This window comes from Telmatherina bonti (genome assembly GCF_933228915.1).
Source record: "Telmatherina bonti genome assembly, chromosome: 16".
Classification (NCBI taxonomy): Eukaryota; Metazoa; Chordata; class Actinopteri; order Atheriniformes; family Telmatherinidae; genus Telmatherina; species Telmatherina bonti.
Window position 1 is genome coordinate 32515847 of NC_136614.1, and position 23096 is coordinate 32538942.

At 41.2% G+C, this 23096-nt stretch overlaps 1 protein-coding gene across 1 annotated transcript in view; it reads left to right on the forward strand.

Annotated features, from left to right (window-relative positions):
- Positions 1-472: 472 nt before the first annotated feature.
- cd2ap (CD2-associated protein) overlaps positions 473-23096 on the forward strand; it is an 84683-nt gene continuing 62059 nt past the window's right edge. The window contains exons 1-2 of the mRNA XM_079255991.1: positions 473-656; positions 20124-20281. Coding sequence (XP_079112117.1) covers positions 653-656; positions 20124-20281 — 162 coding nt within the window. The 5' untranslated portion in view covers positions 473-652. The remainder of the gene's footprint in view (positions 657-20123; positions 20282-23096) is intronic.

A 23096-nucleotide genomic window follows, 5' to 3' on the forward strand; every position in this document is an offset into this window, starting at 1 on the left:
ATGAAATACCTGAAACAAAAAAAAGCTAACTTTCTCTCTTCAAAAAATTTCATCTATGTACTTACTTTCATGTGATCCAAAAATTGTACTGTACTAACCTAAAACATACTAAAACCTTACATCTGTACAAACTGTACAACTACATCACTGGTTGATTCCCCTTGTATTATACTGTTTAATTTCTTTGTTGTTGTTCCTTTTTAATGATCATCTTCATGATTACACTTTGTGAAAAATGACCCATGTAATATTTTTTTTAAAACTTCTCCTAGCTTGTGTTTTGGGAAAGGAGGCGGCACGCAGGCGGCATGTAAGCGGCAAGCAGGCGGCAAGTAAGCGGCACGTAAGCGGCAAGCAGGCGGCAAGCAGGCGGCAGTCAGCATCAGCAAAGCCGCGGAGGCGAGTCCAAGAAAGGTGGAGACTCCTGGCTAACTTCCTGCACTGTAATCTTCTAGAGAGGACTCAGGAGGCTGCCGCTGCTCCGGCTCAGACGAATGGATATAAGGCTCCGCTGACAAGCTTTTCTGGAGTGAATCTACAAAAAGCACCTGCGGGTGGTCGCGGTTATCTACCTGGTTGGTTGGAAGCGAGCTAGCGGCGACGCTGCTGGCCAAGAACATTCCCAAAGAGCGAGGCGTTGCCAAGAAGAGGAATGGGTGAGTTTTCCATGATGTGGCAGCTGAATTCTTTTATTTTTTATTTTCTTTAACGTCTGCTTTCTTTTTCTCAATCCCTCTCCTTAACCAGTAAGCCCAGTTGAACCCATTTCAGGCGTTAAAGCAGTTGCCAGCGTGTTAAATCGTGTTGGGAGCAGTTGGGAGGTAAAGTTAGCAAAGCTGCGAGCTAGCTGGTTAGCTTAGCCGCGTAGCTGTCTGCTCAGCAGGACAACAACACCTCCATCCCTGGATTTTACTGCTGTTTCAGCTGACGTGAACAGAAAACTTACATTTACTGGTTTAGACGTGGTCTCTGGAAAACCACTTACTGGTTTGAATGGACTGGAATGGCTCGGAATTCCCTGTTTCCCCCATCTCCATCTGGCTGTGCGCAGTTAGTTGTGTACTTTGTGTATCTGACAGGCAGGCAGTATTTATTTATTTTTTTTTACCTCTAAAAGTACCTGACATGTATTTTACCTCTACAAGTAACTTCCTCTTTTGACTCTGAGTTATTGATAAGTAGATGAAGCTTCTTGATGCTTTATTTAACCAGGAATCAGACTGAAGTGGAGCTTTTTCTGCCAATCTTTAAGCTGATCACAGTTTGATCTTTTCTTTCTGTTCCTTGCAGACTGCATCAGATCTTCTGTCATACATGAAACCCTTTTAGTTAAACCAAAATGTAGGCTATCTTATGACATCTGTGTGTGTTTTTTAAATGAAAAAGAAGCTTGTTGAGGTGTCCCACATTATAGTTTGAGTTCAGCATGCAGAGGAACTCTGCTAACCTTACTGTCTCATGTCTACCTTGTGCACATAGCTGGGTGTGCAGGCCGTGGTTAATGTGGTTTCAGTGCAGCAAGACTTGTTCAGGGACTCTGTTATGTTGTAAAACTGGTTCTGGGCTCAGCTTTGCGATGTAAAGTTGCTGTTTGTGTTTGTGACATTTAAGGTTGGAGGTATGCAGAAATGCACATGCTCTGGGTTGACTGAACTGGTGATTTTATGGAAGGTAGGATGGTGTAGAGAATGCAAATGACAACATATTATAAGCCTGTTTTATTCCAAATAGAACTCAGACAACCTGTTAGATATGGAAACAGAGATATTTGACCATTTCATGTAAAATATTAACACTTTTATTTTATGGCAGCAACACATCTGTAAAAAGTTGGATTAGGGTCAAGAAAAAGGCTGGAAAAGTAATAAAGAACAACTGATGGTGCATTTTACAACTAATTAGGTTAATTGGCGACAGGTCAGTAACATGACTGGGTATGAAATGAGCATTTCAGAGAGGCAGAGTCTCTTAGAGGGGCTGAGTTTCACCAGAGACCAACTGAATCTGAAAATTGTGGAACAATTTAATTACAATAAATGTTCTTTATCATAAAATTGTGAAGACTTTCAAGTTTCCATCATCTATAGTGTATAATATTATGAATTCAGAAGGAATCTCTGTATGCATGGGACCAGGTGATGGTCAGAACTGGATGCTGGTAATCTTGGAGCATTAAAGTCTTTGTACTCTTGGGAATTAAATATGGCTTGATTCGATTTTTTTATTTTTATTTGCAGGTCAGTAACATGACTGGGTATGAAATGAGCATTTCAGAGAGGCAGAGTCTCGTAGAGGGGCAGAGTTTCACCAATCTGAGACAAACTGAATCTGAAAATTGTGGAACAATTTAATAATAATAAATGTTCTTCATCATAAAACTGTGAAGACTTTCAAGTTTCCATCATCTACAGTGTATAATATGAATTCAGAAGATTGAGGAGGAATCTCTGTATGCTTAGGACCGGGTGATGGTCAGAAATGGATGCTGGTGATCTTGGAGCATTAAAGTCTTTGATCTTTTGGGAAATAAATATGGCTTGATTATATTTTTTGTTTTTATTTGCATTTAGAGTTGTATGAAGTTAGCTTTGATCCTGAGAGTTTAAACTTAAAACTGTGGAATTAAGACGGACGTCACTGCATGACAGAACCTGCCAAAACGACACCATGGTCGATTGAGTGGATAAGCGTGTTGTGCTGCATTTTTGGTTTGCTCTTCATCAGTAGGCTTGCTTGTGTTTGCGCTATGTGTGTGTGTGTGTGTGTGTGTGTGTGTGTGTGTGTGTGTGTGTGTGTGTGTGTGTGTGTTTCCCCAGACTTCTGCTTCAAATACCAACCCGCTGTTTGATGACATTCCACGAACTGGATTTTCTTCAGAATCAATACGTGTGGCTGAAACTGTGGTGTTTTCACTACTTCTTTGCAGCTGCACGCATTAGCTTTATTTCCTTAATGGATCGTTGGTAGAAGAAGAGCTGACGTTCCCATACGGACACAGTGTAGCACCGCCGCGCCGTCTTTAGGTTAATCTCATTCGCCACAGGAGCGCCTGGTGATGGCTGGATGGATGCCAACATGCCGCCTCAGCCTTATCTCATCCTGTGCTTTCCAGCCTGTGGTTTGTGCTGGTCTCTCATCTGAGTCTTAATGTAGCTGTTAGGGGGTGAATTAACCCAACCTGGCTGGAGGATGAGGATGTTATTACATTATGTTTTATATCAGGAGAGACAGATTTATTATTCTGCCGCTGGTCTGATAAGGAGAGAGTTTATTGGCTCTCAACAAACTTTAATCCTGTGCTCGTTTGATGCAGTTCCTGAGATCTGTTGCATCACGTTCTGGTTAGAGTTGGACCGATCCACTGTTTCATCACGATGCAACATGCCAGTTCGTAAATGTAGAAAAATGATTCTGTTTCCTGTTTCCTAAAGTTTCGGGGTGGGAAATGGTAAACAGCAGGAGGTACCAGGAAGGTGGTGCTGAGTAGGCCTGTCGCAATAAGCAATAAATCCATTAATCGCACGATGAGAAAAAATGTGCACAATTAGTTTGTACAATAATTTTCATTTTTCTTTCTTTTCTTGTGTCACATTTGTTTTAAGACATATTAACTAAACACGACAATACAACAAGCTTCCATCTGCACTTAAAACACCAGTTTTCCCAGCTGTGAGAAAAGACCTTAAACAGGCGAGCTCCATCTTCCCGACAGTCCACGATCCCGGACGTGTTTTAACCGACAGGTTAAATAGAAACCGGACAGTGCAGGATGGCGTGCACTCAGACAGCGTGGTTGGTAAAGCGATGCTGCACTTTAATATTGTTAAAAAGGCGACATTTTCAAAATGTTGCAAACATTTCAGAGCCAGAATGAATTGTTTGGATGAACATACATGTTACAAACGGCTATTTCACAACTTTACAATGAAAAATGACACAATGAAGGCGTTTAAAGACATTAAATTTTACCATTCCACCTCTGGTCAAGTCCAAACATGTGCACCTAAATGAGCTGGCTATAGACTATGTAAATGTGTTACATGGTGTTTTAGAGACCATATGTTCCAGATAACCACGTTGCCAAAACCCCAGGAGAAATCCTGATCTGTTTTATCAGACAGGGGACTGGATAAGTCTAGTCTGCACATCGAGCTAAATGTTCTGTAGAAATTAAAGTATGTGGATCTTTGAATTGGTGCATTATTGTATTAATATGGCATTATTGTTATTTTAGTTGAAAATGGTCTCGAAATGACAACAATAGTCGAGCAATATTATCGTCCAACGCAATAATTTCTGAGACAATTAATCGCATGGCAAGACTTGTTATTGTGACAGGCCTAGTGCTGAAGGTGAGATTTACTCTTCGGGTTTGAAGGCTAGAGTTTAGAAACATTTTGGTTTTTATGGAGATGAGAGCAGACAAGACCTGGACAACTTTTATCCACATGGAAGTTGTTTAAATCCTAAAAATATATATAATCTGAATCCTACAAAACATGTGACAGGAGCTCCAGGTTAGTCCTTGTTCCTCGCTACTGCTAACACATTTTTCCTGTAGATTAAATGGGAAAAAATGTAAAGCCAATATAAACAATGTTTGAAATATTTAAGGTTTAACATAAATAAAACATAGCAGAGAAAATTTTGTTTGCTTACTTTCATCAACGGATACTGAATGAAAGATAAAATGGTATAAAATTAGCCAGAGATTGAGGACAAAACACAAATCCTGATAATTGTTTTAATAACTGAATCCTAACTGGATCGGGGGGTGTGTAAGATGGCACGCTGCTATAAAAACCCCGCTGTGCACAGACTGATACATGTTACCTTTTCACGCATAAATAAGCGATAAATGTAAACCCCCCCCCCCTCTTTTTTTTCCTTTAAACATTTAGTTAAAGGGACGTGGATTGGCCCGCTATCAGCAGCTCCTTCAGCACCATGGAGCATCCTCCTGTAGTGTGATCACCATGTTTTATCTTTCCTCCTGTCTCATCTCTTGCTCAGTCTCTTTCTCTCTTTCTTTTCCTCTCTTCCTCTGATAACCTCCTCTTGTGTCTCTTTGTCGCATCATCACGGTGTGTGTTCAAAACAAAAGCTTTGTTTGTATTGGCTTCCTAGCGTGTGTGTAAAGCGAAACCGGTCGGCACGTTGCATCCAGAAGAAGGAAATCACATTTCTGACATGCAAAGGATAGACAACTAAATAAATAACTTGAGGAAACCTAATCATTTCCACAGAATTGCATTGCTTTTTTTTCAATACTTGGTCATTGTGTCAGATGGATGTATGTTGGATCAAATGCTTAAAAGAAAAAGTTGTATGAACCCAAGTTCATCTTTTACATCTGCCTTCATCTCAGTAAATGAAATCTTATCGAAACAAGGAGAGTAAACTAAATGAAACCTTTCTTGGCTCATTCAACAGCTGTAAAATAAAAGTTTAAATCCAGATCCTGCTCAAAAAGGAAATTGGATAATAAACTCCCAAAGCCAAGAAAGCCTTATAGTTGTGTGGCAGTGTATGTACATTAACCAGAGAGGAAGTGACGGACATGTTTTAGGGCAACATGCAGGAAAAAACCTTCTTTTGCCTGCTTGTTGTCAGGTTGTGCAGTGGTTGTTTCGGGTACTGTCACCCATAGCGAATGTTCATTTTATCTGCAGGTGGTTTGATCTGCTTGTGGAAACTGCATCTTGAAAGCAAACCAAACCAAGGTCCAACATTTCCCGCCCAGTCGAGCTGAGACCCCCAGACTATCGGCGCTGAACGTGCTTTTTCACACTGTCACACCATCTATTCACACTATAATTCATACCATTTTTAAAGTTAAATGGAAACATTTCTTCTTCTGATATTATTTGTGACGTATAAAAACTTAAAAAACTTAAAACTAAACTGTTAGATATTAATAAATGGCGTAACAACAACTAGGGCTGGGCGATATGACCAAAATCTCATATACCGATATCGCTCATTTTTTATCCCTATAACAATACAAAACTATGTGTGTAATGTTGTGTCAGTCATCAGTTATGTGTCTGATGTTGCTTGGCAACGGCAGCAGTGATCTCCTTCCATATGGGGGAACTATGGCCGTATGACGTTTCATGGGTAAATACCAAAGACTGTATTAAAAAAAAAAAAAAAAAGATGGGCGGAGCCTCCGTGACGTCACCCGTAGATTTCTGATGTTTATGATGTTTGTCAATATCAGGATATTCAGATTGATATCTGAAATCATAACATGGAGTCCATAATTATCTGACTGCTTGTATTGGTTGATGAAGAAAGTCGCAGCATGCAGCAATGAAGACTATGAAGGATGCAACACAAAGTGATGCAGGTGGAATCGCTGGCAAGACAGTCAAGTGGTGAGACCAGTGAAGATGCACAGCCCCAGTATAGACTGTAGTTTTCCTTCCATACTGCAGTTACGCCCCTTTGGCACAGCTTGGAAATTATGCTTTTGCCCAAACATTGTTGATACGAGGAGATGCATCAGAAGGCTGCTCTTTCCTGGGGGTTTGGTTTATTATCATCGAAAATGTATAATTATTAGTCAGAGAGTCTTGTTTATAAACTTTCCAGATGGATGTATTTGTCTTGTGCAGTTACTTGGTTATGTTTTGACTCATAACATGAACTGGTTTGTCTGGCTGTCTCCCCACTTTCCAGCTGAAGCAGCTCCAGTGCGGGTTGGTTTAGTACCGAAGCAGCTCCGGCTGTTTGGCTTTTCTTCCAGAAAGCTGCCAGAACCATGTCATGTCTTTTCCATCACACATTCAGACCTCCCTCCTTTCTGACATCTGTGTGGGACCACAGGACAGGGAGACAGTTTATCCACACAGATGAGCCTCTGACCCATTTTCCCTTCAGTCTAACCCGCTTGTTTTTACATGCTGTAAAACATTTCCAAACGCTGCATGGTATCTGTGAACGCTGCTTAAACTGGAAGACGATGCTGTTGTAAAGGATTTCAATTTCAGCTGGTAACATTAAAACTTCCAGCAATAGTTATAAACAAATCCAGAAGGCGATTGGAAGAGCAGCAAACTGAGCTGCTTTCACACATTCAGCTGGTCAGATTACAACATTCAGGCTGCGTTCATCCTGGTTCTGTTCGGCTCGCTTTATATAAACCCTGATCCAATTCCATGGAAATTAGCAGTTCATTTGGAGACTAAAGAAGAAATCTATGGTCCATATGAAAACTGGGGGTCTCGGTTTACCGTATTGTTCATCCACTGTTGCCTGGTGCAGCTCAGGATGGGGGATCAAGGTCCAAATTGGATGCAGTCTCTTGGTTTTTCTTAGTCTATTTTTATGAGCTGGCTGGAAACTGTGTCTGTAAAGCTCTGACATGACATCGTGAAGTGACATTATACAAATTATGCTGAAATAAATTGAAGTAAAACCAGAAACCCAAAGACTGCAGAAACTTGGTGTTGCTCCAATGTTTACTTGCTATGAAGGAGACAGTTGAAGAGGAGGAATTTCTGTTTTCGGTCCTGGCAGGTTGTCTTCTTCATCCTGCTTTTCTTCTTCTTGGTCTGTGGTTTTTTTTTTCAGGAATACCGTCTCTAGTGTGTAGCTGTAGCTGAGCCACATTGTGCATTTTGATTGGTCCACGAACAAAGTAAAGTGCAAACAGACTGAAGGAAGGTTCTTCAAATCAATCTAGATGTTTTGTTTTTTACTGCCATCTGCAGTTTTCCTCAGAACATTATCTGGCTGCTGGTCATTTTAGTTCAGAGTATGAGAAGGATATAACGGGACACCTAACAAAAAATTTAAAAAAAAGTTAAAGAAATAAAAAAGAATCCAGCCAACATTCATTTTCTATGGATCCCCTATCAGATTCCAGATCCACTGATAATGAGTTAATGGTGTCATGGTTATATTGTGGTGTTTGTTACATGTTTATATCTTCACTTGTTTTCTTGCATTTTTCCTCCTCTGGATGGCAGTATCCAAAACATTGTACCTGGTCTGGATTGTAGCATCCAGAATGCTGCCAGGATCCACATCAATCTTTGTTATCTTGGGAAACCCGTTGGAAACTTCTCCTATATTTTCTGGCCTTTGCAGAGTTAAATACTGATATACTGAAAATGGTTCCATCTCACCATGAGGAAGAATCCTTCACAACATTCCTGCATCAAGATGCTGATCTGGATCACTCCCAACCTTTATTGGAGTCTAAGTTAGACAAAAACCCTTTTTCAGAAAGAAAAAAACATAATGAAAATCTGTCTAGCCGACTTTGCATGCAGTTGCAGGCAGACAGACAGACAAATAAAGGTAAAAAGCTCAACAAGAACAGTTCAGTTCTTCTTCATCAGACCATTTCTAAAGAAACAACCATGTTATGGACTGAGACAAAGAAACGCATACAATGGAGTAGGGAGGCTGTAGACATTAGAAAGCAGCCCAAGAACACCGTCAGCCTTCATCCTCTCACACAGTAACTGGTCCGAAGCCCGGTACCGGCTCTGGAACAGCTCTGGTTGTATCTCCCCGTACATTTTATCGTCCTTTAGAAAAATAAAAACTTTGATTTGTCAAGAAACAGACCAAAAATCTCAACTTCTAGCCTGTAGTACCTTCTTCTACCTACAACATTCACAGGTTTGTATGTTTATGGCGGTTAACGGTGACGCACCCCAGCAAGAATCAGGCCACAAGAATTTAATGAAACAATTTGCTAATAGTGATTGATTAGGATTATGTAGATGTTTACTTTCCCAAGCTTGGCTTCCAGGATTGTGTGGGGTGTTGTTTTTTTTCTCTTTTAAAGAAGAAAACAGTGACTGATTAAAAAGAAAGCAATCCCACCATCTCAGCAGCACTTTGCCGTTCCTATCAGCTACCTATCTGTCAGAAGGAATGCAGTTATGAGTTTCCTCTTTATGTGGTGTGTGTGTGTATGTGTGTGTGTGTGTGTGTGTGTGTGTGTGAGAGAGACTGACTGATCACACTGATTTAGACAGACTGCCTGGCAGTCGGCTCGCTTGCGTGGCGTTGTGGAAACCCCCCCTTCTTCCTTTCTTTCCCCTCTGTCCTTCGCCTGCAACTTCCTCCTCTCTGTCAAGTGCTTATGTAAGACCCACTCTGCGAAACGTCTTTACCTGGAAACGTTGTGACAACTGGAAAACGCGAACCTGGAAGTTTTGCTTCCATCTGCAGAACTTGGACCGGACACGCAGAAAGGAAGCGCATTGAAAGTTTGCTGTGCTAAAAAGTTCAGATCAACGAAGTGTCGAGAACTGAAGAAGATGGAGGGAAGTTGGAGGGAAAGCACATATGAATCTGCATGCTGGCAGTAGTCAGATGAAACTAGGGATTGATGTGTATAATTCATGCCAGATTTGGAAAACAAACTTAACGAGAAATCCCATCCAAACAGTTAGAGATACTTTCCTCCTGCTTCACACCTGCAAATGCAGAATCCAGTTCTGTTCATGCAGTGTTTTCTCCATGCTAAGCTTTACTAAACTTGTTTAGTGTTGTGTTTCACTGCATTCCCAAACGTTTGCTTGCACTTCACCCTGAACAGACAGTGGTTTACCTCTGGCCTGGATACACAACAACTGTCCCGATGGAAACGTTGCGGAAGACTTGTCCAGAGAAGCCTAGAAGCTCTTCTGTTTATCTACTTTATATTATTTCTTTTTAAAAATGAAGAAGTTGCATTACTGTATTTTCGCGACTATAAGACGCACTTAAGTCTTTTATTTCTGGAAAATAGACAGAACGCCTAATAATGCGGTGCGCCTTAATCTTCCGAAATCTGTAAATATAGTTGTGACTTTGATGAGCGCTTCGCCTGACTGACTGCGAGCGTTTCCAACAGGCTGCTTATGTAGATAAAAGGTGGACGTAACAGAGGGCAGCATGAGAACGTTAAAGGGGGAAATGTTGGCGTGAAAGAAGACGCTAAAGGCATCTAGTTCCGGTATGTGCGTTATGCAAAACATCGGTCTGGCTAATGACCCCTCATTAAAATGGCACCTGCAAATAGACACGCTTTACAAAGCCCAGTTCAAACTGCAGGCTATCAGCTATGCAGACAAACATGGGAATCGAACAGCCGTGAGAGAATTCAAGATCAATGAGTCCATGGTTCGCAAGTGGAGGAAGCAGGAAAACGAGCTACACAAAGCTGAGTTTCCACGGAAACAGGGTGAGGTGGCCCGATTCAGGCTTGACGAAGGAACTCCAACCGCTGGACATCGGTATAAACTGGGCGTTCAAAGTGCCACAGCGTGGGAGCGATAGACGAAATATGGCGAACGCAGTTTTACTAAGACTGGGAGGCGGCGCCAGGCGCCACAATTTGTGAATGGATTGCGGATGCTTGGACTAACGTGTCTGCTTGCACTGTTGTCCGAGCTTTCCCAAAAGCCGGCATCATTTATGAACCCAGCGTGTTCGATGGAGAACTCGCCCAGCTGTTCATGTCGAATACAGAAGATGAGGACTTTGATGGATGTGAATGACGATTGATCAAAAAAACAACATGAAAACGTTGCTAAATTCTTCAATAAAGCACAACTGAACTCAGTTTTTCTTCCGCTGCCTTTTCTTTTAAAAACACACACAAGCATGTTTTAAGCTAGAGTACCGGTATGTTTTACCATGCCTGCACACTAAAACACATCACTGAGACTGCACCTTTTTTAATACGGTGCGCCTTGTGGTCATGAAAATATGGTCGTTTTGTCCACTTTAAGCTACATTATTTAAAGTTTAAAGTAAATAGTTTGATCGATCCTGCAGTGAAAGGAGAGCTGTCAAACACATGTAGATTTCCTATTTCCTTTTTTAAAGCAGTAAGACGGCAGTGATATAAATGCCCTGGACTGTGGGATGTCAGAAGTTAATAAGTACTTCTTTTTGAACCGTGTGTGCTTCTGTAAAGGAAACGGCGCAGGCACACTCGGTGTGTTTCAGTTTCCAGTTCCACCAGCAGAGTGACTCCCTGTTTCACTGCTGCAGCAGATATGCCAGGAATCCTCAGCACCACTCCCAAACGTCCTGGTGTAAAACTTCTGTTAGCAAGAAAATGCAGAAGACCAGATCTGCGTTTGTACGCTCCTTGTTCCTCCCTTTACTCTTCGCATGGCCTCCTCTGAGACAATGGCCTTTGTTTTCCTGTCTTTTCCTGGTTGAAGGCTTGAAAACTGCGGCGTCACTCTGAACAGAAACACAGGAAGCAACGCAGCGGTGTGTTTTCTGGGACAGTAAACTGCTAAAGGAGGTCAGACAGATCTGTGTGTTCCTGTCGTTTTCTGTTCATATTGTTTCCAGACAAACAGGAGAAACTGCTGAAGGAATAAAAGGTTTATTTTCCTGAATGTGGGATGCAAAGTGTCAGGAAAAGTTCTGCTCAGGCTGATTTATAGATGTTAACACTGAAGTTGCAGTGATGAGTTATCACCGAGTAGTTCAGGCTTTACCAGCAGATGCTATGGGACAGCCAGGAGACTCTCCTTCCTCATGGAAGTTTACACCAGTTCAACCAGAGCCTCAGTGGGAGGACATCACAATGTGGAAGTAAACCTAAACAGCACAGAGAGTTGGTCCTGAAAGCTGATGGTTAAAGTGGCAAACAGCCAAATTGTGTCACCGCAGACCAAAACAAAGTTTGTCGTGAGCCACACCTCCCTCTGCCCCCCCAACTCGCCTCGTCTGTAAACAGAGAAGAGCTGCGAGTCAGACTACAGCCCCCTTTAGCTTCCACCGAGCTCTCCTGGTTGCTAAAACAAGCCCAGTGTTTGTTTCCTTTTCTTGATCCGGCAGCTGTTAGTTTCGCCGTAATGTCGGATCCTGGTCGTCTCCAGGTGAACGTTTTATTCTGCTCTCTGCCATTTTGCTTAAAGAATTGTTACTGTGGCCGTTTACACGGAGGGAAAGGTCGGCGTGTCACCTGAACGTCCGTGAGCCTGTGGCCAGACCGGCCAGTAAACACGGAGCTGATGGTGTGTGACGGCAGGCTGTCGTCCAGTTAAAATCCCACCTCCAGCTCCTCACGTCGGCATTTCTTCCTCCTCCCGTCAAGAAATGATGAATTTCTGCTTGTTTCCGTTGTGCAGAGTAAAGTCCTCCCACTTTGGTTGTGATCAGAGGTGGAAATTCCTGGTCCAGAAGGTAAAAGTCCCGTTCCACCAAACCAGCTGAATTTAATGAGCAGAGTTTATTTACCAGGTAAACCAGCCTGTTAGTGAAAACACCTGTTCTAAATGTACATGGCAGCACTTTTACTTCCTGGAGCAGGAATATCCCCCTCTGGTTGTGGTTAAAGTGGTGTGAACGTGGGCCAGTTGGCATGAAAGCAGTGAGGTTCTGAGACCAGATCCAGAACCAGGACGGTGTCTGTGTGAAAGCTTTGGACTCTTGTTTCACTCATTACTCCGTCAGCTTTTGGACATCTGGTCGAGCATTTCAGCGTGTCTTGCAGGACCGTAAAGGCTCTGTCTGAACTGCACTTCAGTTTAGGGCTTGACTCTTTAACAATTTCACGTTATTTTAATGACTTTCTGTAATTACTTTGCGCCACTCAAACTCACGTTTAATGTTTTTGATGCTTTATAAAACAAGCAGCAGGAAAAGGAAAGTCTTTCTGCAGCAGCATACATGTTTTGCATATTAGCTGACAGAAAAAGCTCATTTAACCTCCATCTTCCTGTTCTGTGCAGAGACACATGTCTGACACTCATTACTCCTTTTTGGAAATAATTTTAGAAGCTGTCAGCGAATCACGTGAGGATTTCTGCAGGTATAATGGAGTCTGTAGCATTAAGTAACTTTTTATTACTAAGATATTCTTCAGCCTCGGCTCATAATAAATAATCGGCAGTGGAAGTCATGGGAGAGTTTTTGTTATTAGCTTTTTAAAGTTGGGATGAGACTTTGGCCTCAGCCATGTGGTGGTCCTGTGGTTGGAGTATTTTCATTCTTTCCCCTCTGAAATGATGTGATGTGGGATTTTCTTCTTGTCAGGATGTAAAAATAGACTCTGCTCTCCGTTTCTGGTTTTCCGACTTCCTCCTTTTCCACTCCGGCAACACACTCTGATCGATTACAAACTGGATTTATGAAATTAATGCAGAGATTCGGAAAGATTCAGGATCATGCAAACTGCACACCAAGTTGTGGTTGTTTCCCAGCCGTGTGGCGCGCTGGCTTCCAGAGGCACGGCCGTTCTGATCACCGGCGCCTGGTGATGGAGAAAGTCGGCGTGAACATGCATTCTGAGCCGCTGCTTCTTGCAAGTCGATCCAACTTGAATAAAAAACTTTTTTTTGACTGAAAGGATGCCAAAGTGGTGTTGGAGTAAACGGACCCACAGATTTATTACAGAAAGCTGCAAAGGCTTTGTCCGCTGCCTTCCTGCTGGTTTCTCACTGGCCAGCAAACTGGCTCCCTGCTCTCATTCACAGATTCACTGGTCCAGCTCTTTGGTTAAAAAAAAAGTTCCATTTTAAAATGTTTAACTCTTAAAACGCCGACATATTTTCTCGCTAGTTTTGGTTCCTCTGCATGTAAACGCTCCACTCCTTTAATCCCAGTCGACTTCCATGCTTTACTTTTTCACATTATGAGGCTAAAAGATGTAACGTAGATGTACGTTAAAGGCCAATTAAAACAACAAAACTGAATTTATTTCTGATGGTAGTTGTCATAGCCTTTTATCTGTTATTCCCTTTGCATAAAAAAAAAAAGTTACGTTTACACTTTTCCCACCAGCTGTTTTTTTTTCTTTGCTATTTACACTTATTTCTGGTACTATTCACCTGCCATCCTCACAAAACAGGATGCAACACGCGTAGTTTAGGTGCTACTGTGCATTAAAATCATCCTCGCTTCACTCCAGACACAGAGGACCATCAGTTTGTTCTTTCCAGGCTGGATTTGAACTTTCTGCTCACTGATGTTTTGCTGCTCCTTATCGGACGTAACTATTAATTTAATCAGTCTGATTGCTGGAAAGTTTGACAGGAAGTGATTTAATCATAATTCCAGGTCAAAATAGACGTCGCTTGGCAACATAGTAGCAACAGATTTTCTCCTTTTATAATAAAAAATGTGATCAAATAAGAATCATCGAATAATTTTAAAAAAAAAAAAAGTGAAAATTGGGATTTTTTGCTTCACAATTTTAAAATCTATTCTTTTTTTTTCCTTTTTTTTTATTTAAAAAAATCACATTTTTCCTCAAATAAAAATAGTCCACTATAAAACTTTTTGTCTTTTTTTTTAAATTTGTTTTTATTGATGTCTTTACTTGTTATCTTGGGCATTATAGCAGCAGAATGAAGATCTGACAACTGTGTTGTTTCTTCCTAAATGAAATTTAAAAAATCAAAGGTAAAAAAAAAAAAAGTTTGTAGATAGTTTTTTCGTTTTGTTTTTTTGTCTATAAAAATCAGCAATATTGAAAAATCATGAGACTTGAAATTTAAATTGATTCAGGATGAAAGCATATCGTGACAGCCCTAATAAATAATGGTGTTATTATAGATCACTTATTGTGAATTTACCATATGTGGTCTCAAAACAAAGCATGACACCACGCAGCTGGGCTGTAAATAAATAAATACCTGATAGTGTTTTCAGGCATTTATTTTGCGGTCCTTCTCCATTCACCCCACAGTTAACAACTTGTGGACTTGGTGATTTAATGGACTTTTAAGGATTAAAAACATCATCAAATACCAGCATAATAAAGTTTTGAATATGAAAATTGCATACTAGTTGGTTCAAATCCAAAAGACAATCATAAGTTGGAGGTTTGTTTGGTAATTGGATGAAAGTTGGACTGGCGGACAGGTCCGCGGCACTGCCAACAGTGTGCATTTTGTTCGCTGTGGTTGTTCTTATCTGTGTCCTTCTGTTCCACTTCAAAGATGAGGAGTGCCGCCTTGGGTGCTGTAGGAACAGGCATAGTTGTGATAATGTCTGTTTAATGTTGCCTGTTGTGTTTACTACAGTAGACTGGATCTCTTCCTGTGGTTTCATGGACAGATAGTCCAGTTCCTCCTCTAAGCTGTTTGTGTTGTTCAGCTGTGCTGTGTTTATGAACACTTCAAGTGTTTTAACTGTTGGTTAAATACATAAATGTTTAACATTTAGGACTTGAAATGATGTTCAGTGATGATGCAGTTCAGTTTGAGGAAGTATTCGCTGCCCACGTCAGCTGTTATCTCAGATCAGAAGGGTGTTGCTGCGTCTCTTTTCTCAGCTTGATGAGAAAAACTGAGACATGAGGCAACAGTTAATTCACCTCTAGTGTCTGCATCATTTTAAAGCATTACACCAGTTCCCCTTTCAATGTTTCAATTCTTCTTTCAACCCCCCACTCTCCTGTAACAATGGATTAGGTTTATATAGTGCATTTCAAGGCACCCAAAGCGCATTAAATGGAATCCATCATTCATTCAGTCCTCATTTGTGCTTCTGGATGATAATCTATAGCCAGAGCTGCCCAGGAGAACAGAAACATGGCCACCAATAATAGCTAACCTATTGGTTGTAAGTGAAATGTCTTCTCCAGGGACACAATAGATGCATTTCCATTAGCCTTAGAATTGCGCAAAAAATAATTATCGCAATAAAAATTGCTTATGGAAACACCAACACTTTGAAACAAGTCTCAAACATGCTCTCATGAGATGGTTTTTCAGACGTTTCGATGTTGAAATATATCACAAAAGTGTAATGGAAAAACTTTTTCCGCATTTACGTGTCCCCGGACGTGACATGGGGGGGTCATGGACCAGTTCATTTCCATTAAGTGAACTGATGTGGAACAAACAACAGTAAATTTAAAAACTTTAGAGAAGAAAATGATGGAGAAAATCTTTGAAAATCTGTAGCAAATTCTCCGCAGCAAGTAGAAAACCCTAAAATAACGCCACGTGGCTACCTTGCATAAGCTGTCAAACAAGATTTGACAAGACTTGAGGCTAAAGCGCCAAACTCTGTTCAATGGAAACACCTGCAAATCACCATTGTTTGTCAAAACTTACACATATTGATTTTTTAAAATAAAAAATATAATATAAACGCAGCTAAAGACACAATCGGAGTGAGCAGGACTCCCACCACCAACCTTCCAGTCACTGGACAACCTGCTCTACCTGGAATGGTCTTCAGTAGACCAGTAATAAGAATTTTACCCTGAGTGTGTCTGAAAGGCAAAAACGGCAACCAGACAGTTCTAAAGCCCTTTTCATCCTATACAAGAAGTAAGAACTTTTTTTCTTCGAGTCTGCGAGAACAAAATGACGTCATTCTGTTCTCGCAGACATGGATGGGGGGGGGGCATCTTGCAGCTTGTTTTTTTACACATCAGCTGAGCAGAACTTTCTTCTCATGGGGCTGATGGGGTTGACATTTGAGATGGGCGTGAATATTGCAGAAAAGCATGAAGCAGAAAGTCGCCGCTTTTGCATTTCTTCTGTTGGAGGTTGAAACTGATGGTGTTAGGGTGTATTCACATCGGGAGAGTCTGCTAGTCTCGGTCCGATTGGAAACTCGGCTCAGTTGTAGGGGGGTGTATCCATTCAGACGTGTTCACGCTGCACTTTGGTCAGACGCGCAAAACCTTTACAATAATATATTCCCATTCCCACAAAAGGTGGCGCTGCACTGGTATTTAGCAAAAGAGAGGACAAGACCTGCGTGAAGAAGAAGAAAACTGTTGCGAAGCACAAAACTATGGCTGTTTTGGGTTTTTATTGTGTCTTATGTAAGTATACTGCAGAAATCCACTGCAACAATGGACGCAGTATGAACACCGGGCAAGGCAGAGCACCCTTAACGCCATCGCTGTAGATTTACCCACATCGCAATGCTCCGCCAAATGCAGGAAGTGATTTTTTTTTTTTTTTGGTAGTCCGCTTCTTGTATTTGGTCGGCTTGAAACAGACGGAGACCTGCGTTTGTAGGCGGACCGAGTCCACTTCTTTGGTCCGAATCAGGATTTATTTGGCACGTTCACATTTCCCCAAACAGCCGATTGAAGTGGTGAGAATGTAGAAAAAGGTTAAAAGACACCGCTGTCTGGAAAAGCCACCATTCCACCGACACAGTTTCTCCTTTAAATATGAAATAACTGGGTCACTTGTTCATTGCATATAAAATGACATCCCCCTCCCCCTCCACCATGCATTCATCCCTTTTCCCACAGATGAAGCTTCTTGAGGAGTATGAATTGACCAGACCAAAACAAACCTTGTTTTCTTGTTCTTTCGCTTCTTGTGGAGAATATTACAAGCTCAGGTGGCGCCTTTGCTTTAAATTAAACTATAAAAGCATTTGGAGAGCTCAAACTTCCACCAAGGACCATGTGTTGTTCTCTTCCTATGATGAAAACTGCAGAGCTCTTATTTTCTTCATGTGTTATTGAAACATATAAATAGTATCCGGAGTGATTCCTTTACCTGGATCAGTCTTCGATATATTTTACCAACCGTTGGAAGCTTGTCCTGTATTTTTTCCTAAGTGCTCGGACCAACTTCGTTGGAGTTATGTGCACAAATGTTGAAAATGTCACAATGTGAAAGGATCCTTTAAAGAGTTCCTGGATCCAAACGGTGATCTGGATCACCACCAAAGTTAAATTGGTTCTTCCTTTTGAGACTTTAATTATCTCTGAGCGTTTGCAGGTGCCGTCCTAATCGGAGGCATGAGCCACACCTGGGCCCGGTGTGCTCTGCCACAGCCCAGCCTAAGCTCAGTGTGTCTCCCAGGCTTGGGCTGGGAGATCACCCTGGGTTTGTGCAGACGTGACACTGTTGTTTTACTTTGGTTTAAGTTGCTTTTTTCTTGTTTTGGTTAAGTTCCTGTTTTGATTATGTTTCTTTAATAAAGTTTTTCTTTGTAAACACTCACTTCTGTACCTGCCTCCCTTCATGGTTGCAGCCTTTTGAGCCGGGCTGTGACACTTTTCACATTTCCAACAAGGCCAGGAAATTTCAGAGCTTTTTGAGCTATCATGCACACAAACAAACAGATAAAAGCTGGTAGAAACATCACCTCCTCTGCGGAGGTAATAATGATAACGATACAAACAGGGCTCTAAATGCTGACCTGCTTTATGTGGGTTGAAGTTCAATTGGGGAAGTTTTTTTTTAATGTACAGCCACTTTGGTGAATGATTGAGGGATTTCTGGTTGGCCTGTAGCTTCATTGATCTACCAGCCTAATGAAGGTCCAGGTCCAGGACTGTAGAGCAGCTGGAATCCTGCATCAGACCAGAACGGGACAACATTCCTCTCAACTGGTCGTCTCACTTCCCAGATGTTACAGCCAGATGTTGGGAGTGGAGATGCTAAACATCAGTCTGGAACTACTTTTTACAGACGTGTTGCTGCGTCAGATTCACAATGAAATTGTAAAATATCTGTTTCAACATCTGACGTGTTGTTTCTGTTTCTAGGAAAGAAAAATGAGATTGATGATCATCGCATTGTGTGATTTACATTCTACACAGCCTCTCAGCGTTATATGAAGTGGGATTATTATATAAACGTAATCATAAAGTTGCAGATGTTTCCTGCAGCGGTGTGTTTCTACAGAGTCACTCCGCTGCCTTGAGCTGCTGCTCCTCGATGCACGGAGAAGCGCTCGGTTTGGTTTCCACAGCCAGTCCCTTGTTGGAGTTCAGCCCGGGCTGCTGTGGTGTCAGAGCCAAAGTGTGTGATGTCAGAGGGAAACACACAAAGACAACCAGCGCTACTAATAGCTAAAGCCAAGCCAAATTTAACAGCTTGTGTCTGAATGAGTCTTGGCGGGTGTGAGTGCGTGTAAGTGAGCTGTGTGCTGCCGAGTTTTAAGGATGTTAGTTTTAGGTTGTGTTTGGTGCGTTGACAGCGGAGAATCTCTGGAATGAGTCGTGACGTACAGACACACTGTGTTGTAAAATACCTCACTGCCACTTCATCCTTGCAGGCTGCTCAGCCTGTTGCACTGAAACTCAATGACTCGGCCTTTGTTCCAGCTTCTCGTACTGGAGCCAGTCAGAAGAGAGCGTTCCGGACCTGCAGTAATTATTTATCAGTCATAGTGAGAAAGCTTTGAATGTGCCGTGATAACGACTTTATTTTGTTATGAGTGCAAATAATGCTGCACGCATGCTTGGACTCTAATCTGAAATAATCTCAGATTAGCAGAGGTTGGTTTGTTCTTTATCTGATGCAAATTTGAATGAGAAGCTCGATCGAGCCGCCAGTTTGCTTTGCATTGTCCAAATACTGGATGCAGTTAGAAAATACAGAAACAGTGAGCTCAGTTTCTTTTTGTGCATGTTTGGGGTGATGAGTAGAGCCTTTTTTTCTGCAAACTTTGTTCTTTTATTTGGTAAAGTTTTAAACTTTGTCCCTGACTCTGTTAGTCTTGTCTCTGTGGCAAATTCCAGTCTGGTCATCATTGACTTTTAGTATCTGTTAGGGGTGGGAAAATAATCTAATATCGGGATTTTTTCTTCACAATTTAATTAATTTCACAATTTAAAAATCCTTTTTTTTTTTTTTTTTTTTTTCAAATAAATACTAATAATTTATCATAAATTTTTTGTCATTTTAATTGTTTTCATTGATCTTTTTACTTGTCTTCCTGGGTATCAACGCAGCAGGATGATGGTCCTGCAACTGTGCTGTTTTTTCCACATTGAAATCGAGAAAAATGGCAAACAAAAAAACATTTTGTACATTTTCTTTGGTCAACAGGAACACAGGAGGCAAACTAACACAATGAACCCGGAGAACGGAAAACTAAGGTTATAAATACACTGAACAAAACGAGACACAGGTAACGTGACTGAACTACCGAGAACAGGTGAAACTAATGAACAAAAAACAGGACTGACCAGGAAACAAGACACACGGGACTGAACAGAGAAACAACTACTGAATAAAACCTGAACCTAAAACTGAGAAAAACACACAAAATGGCGCCGAGCAGGGTTCCACCCTGGTATAGACCTTTCCCTAAGGTTCTTCTTTTTGCCTAACATATCTCGTTGCTCTCCCCTATCCCACCTTGTCTTTCCCTCTATCCCCCCCTTCCTTACCTCCCCCATTGCTTCACCCTTTCCCCACATCGAACAGAGGTTGTGGTGGAGTTCGAGTATGAGGCGCTCCATGATGACGAGCTAACACTGCGACCCGGCGATGTCATCAAGAACGTGCGACACATCAAGGAGAATGGCTGGATGGAGGGAGACCTCAACGGGAAAAGGGGACTCTTCCCCGACAACTTTGTTAAGGTGAGATGGTCGGCTCCTGGTGATTATTGGGGATGCTCCTTGAATTAGCCACTTAGCGTAGCTACGGTAATCAGATTTCAGCTTGTAAGCTTGTTTCTTGATGTGGAATTAATCTTTTATTTCCTCTGTGGGTCGGGAAGTGCTTGTCTGTTGGACCATTAGTGGTAATGGTGCCGAAGCTGTCAGCATTTCAGCCTCGCTGCTCCTTGTGGCTGCAGATGATGCATCTCCATTTAGGAGCATTTCCTTATACAAACACATGCACCTCTGTTTATCAGCAAATATTCTTTTATCCTCTTATATTTAGATCTATTTTTCCTTCTTTTCTCTGCAGTCTACTGCGTTATTTCCCTCTTCTTTTGTATTTTAACAGCTTATTCTGGAAACTTGGTGAATTTTCAGCTTTGTAATCATGCATGATATTATTCATGTTGAAATACGGGTGTTCTAGTGTTACTGATGCTACATTAGGCCATTTTATTAGGTCTACTCTTTCAGTATCTTAAATTTGTAATCAACCAATCACGTGGCAGCAGCTTGATGCATTTAGTCATGTAGACATGATGAAGACGCCTTGCTGAAATTCAAACTGAGCATCAGAATGAAGAGGAAAGGAGGTTTACACGACTGAGAACGTGGCATGCTTGTTGTGTTTCAGAAACCACTGATCAACTGGGATTCGTACACACAACCATCTGTAGGGTTTACAGAGAATGGTCTGAAGAAGAGAAAATATTCAGCGAGCAGCAACCAGACAACAACATAGTTCACTACAACATAGTTTATACCATTGTCAGTGACAACTGGCTTATTGTTTTATTTTTACATAGTTCGGCGAGTTAATCACTGTAATATCCCTCCGTTACGGGGCGTTACCATAGCAACGCGTTAATCAGCTGGTTCCGATCAGCTGTCTTTTAACAGTTGAACGAGAGAAACGCGCTGCAGCCTGACAGCGGTTGTTTGGCATAAAACGTACATCAAAGCCAACGTAAAATAGTTCCTATATAAGCGGTAAAAGTGGATTAAACAACTCGAACCGTGCATTAGACGGTTATAATGTGAACCGTTGGTTATAATATGACGTTATGACAGCTTCGTTGTCACATGGACCGTTACAGGAAATCATTCCTGCTCACCTCAATAAGACTGTTCAATGCTTCTTCCTGTGTCTTAGATAACATCACGAATGCTACCAATGTTATTTATCTCCTGTCAACTGTCGAGAACACAACGACACGCAGCGTTGTTTAACAATACTGGATAATTGTGTTAAATAATCGAGATCTCAATTTCAGTCAAAATATTCGTGATTATAATTTTTGTCATAATCGAGCAGCCCTAGTCCGTAGGGGGAGGGGCTGCCTGCTGCAGTGCCTGATCAAAATGGTTTGTGAGTGGCATTTAAGTACTATGTAGATTATTATCTAAGTAGATACTCGGGCTGTGACGATTTGATTTGGTTCCCATTGTTTTGGATGCCGATTCGATTTAAATTGCGATTCTCACAATTATTCAATATTGTTGATTTTTGTAGACTAAAAACAAACAAAAAAAGAAAGTACAGAACTTTTGTTTTGCTTGTCATTTTTCTTGATTTCATTTAGGAATAAACAACACAGAAGCCAGACCATCATTCTGCTGCTATAACGCCCCAAGAAGACAAATAAAAAGATCAATAAAAACAATAAAGATGACAAAAATGTTATCATGGGTTATTTTTATTTATTTGAAAAACAAAATAGATTTTTTAACAAAAAATATTTTAAATTTGAGAAGCAAAAAATCCCGTTTTTGTTTTTTTTGTTTTTTTAATTTGATTTCCACATCCCTACTAGATACTACAATATGGTATGGATTAATATCTGAATATCAATTTCGTTTTGACATCATACGTACACATACATGGAGTGTGTTGTTGCAATGTTTCACTTCCCACTACAGGTCTGGCGTGGTTGCTTCTTGCATACAGAAAGGGATAAATGTCGGTTTTGTGTGGAAACTGGGAAATTGAAGCATTCATGGTGCACCAGTTTCTCTTAATGTTTATTCATGCACAAACCAGCACTTCACGTCTGCAAGAAACTGGATAAAAATGGGATTCTGATTTTAGTACGGTTATGTTCCTGTCTTTAATTTCAACAAATGTTCGTTAATCTCGACAAGTTTGAGGTGAATCATGAGATTATTGGAAGCTCTAAACACAAACTAATGACTAAATTGATAATCCTGGTTATTAGCATGATGACATCGGTAGATATGACCGGTGATGATCTTGCTGCGATGCCCTGAAATGATTCTCTTCACGCCTGCTGGCTCTCTTCTCTTTGCTCACCTCTCTCTTGTGTTCTTCCAATCCTTTAATCCGTCGTAGTGAGATAGGTAATCTGCTAAGCAGCCTGGCCCAGTCACTGGGCTTGGTTAGATAATCCCGTAAGAGCCTGCTGTTGAACTTTGCTCCCGGCAGCCGTCTGACATGTCGTATCTCTTCACTGGTTAAATCGCCGCGGGATAAGAAGCATGTCTGAGGGGGGCATGGTAAGACAGCTACTTCATGAAAGTTTGACGTGACAATCAAAGTCTATGTGTGTTTGTGTAGTTATTAAAAGTGCTGTACATGAAGTACAAGAAGTTGGGAGAATTTTGGGTGTGATTATCAACTTGAATGCAATATTAGGCATGTCTGTTGGTTCACAACAAACCCTTATTACCAATTACCTCTCCTCATTTTGTTTCTGAATGTGTAAATCTTTGTAACCTTGACAACCAGCCACCTGATGTGGACACACGCTATCAGAAGTGTTCCTGGTGTGAA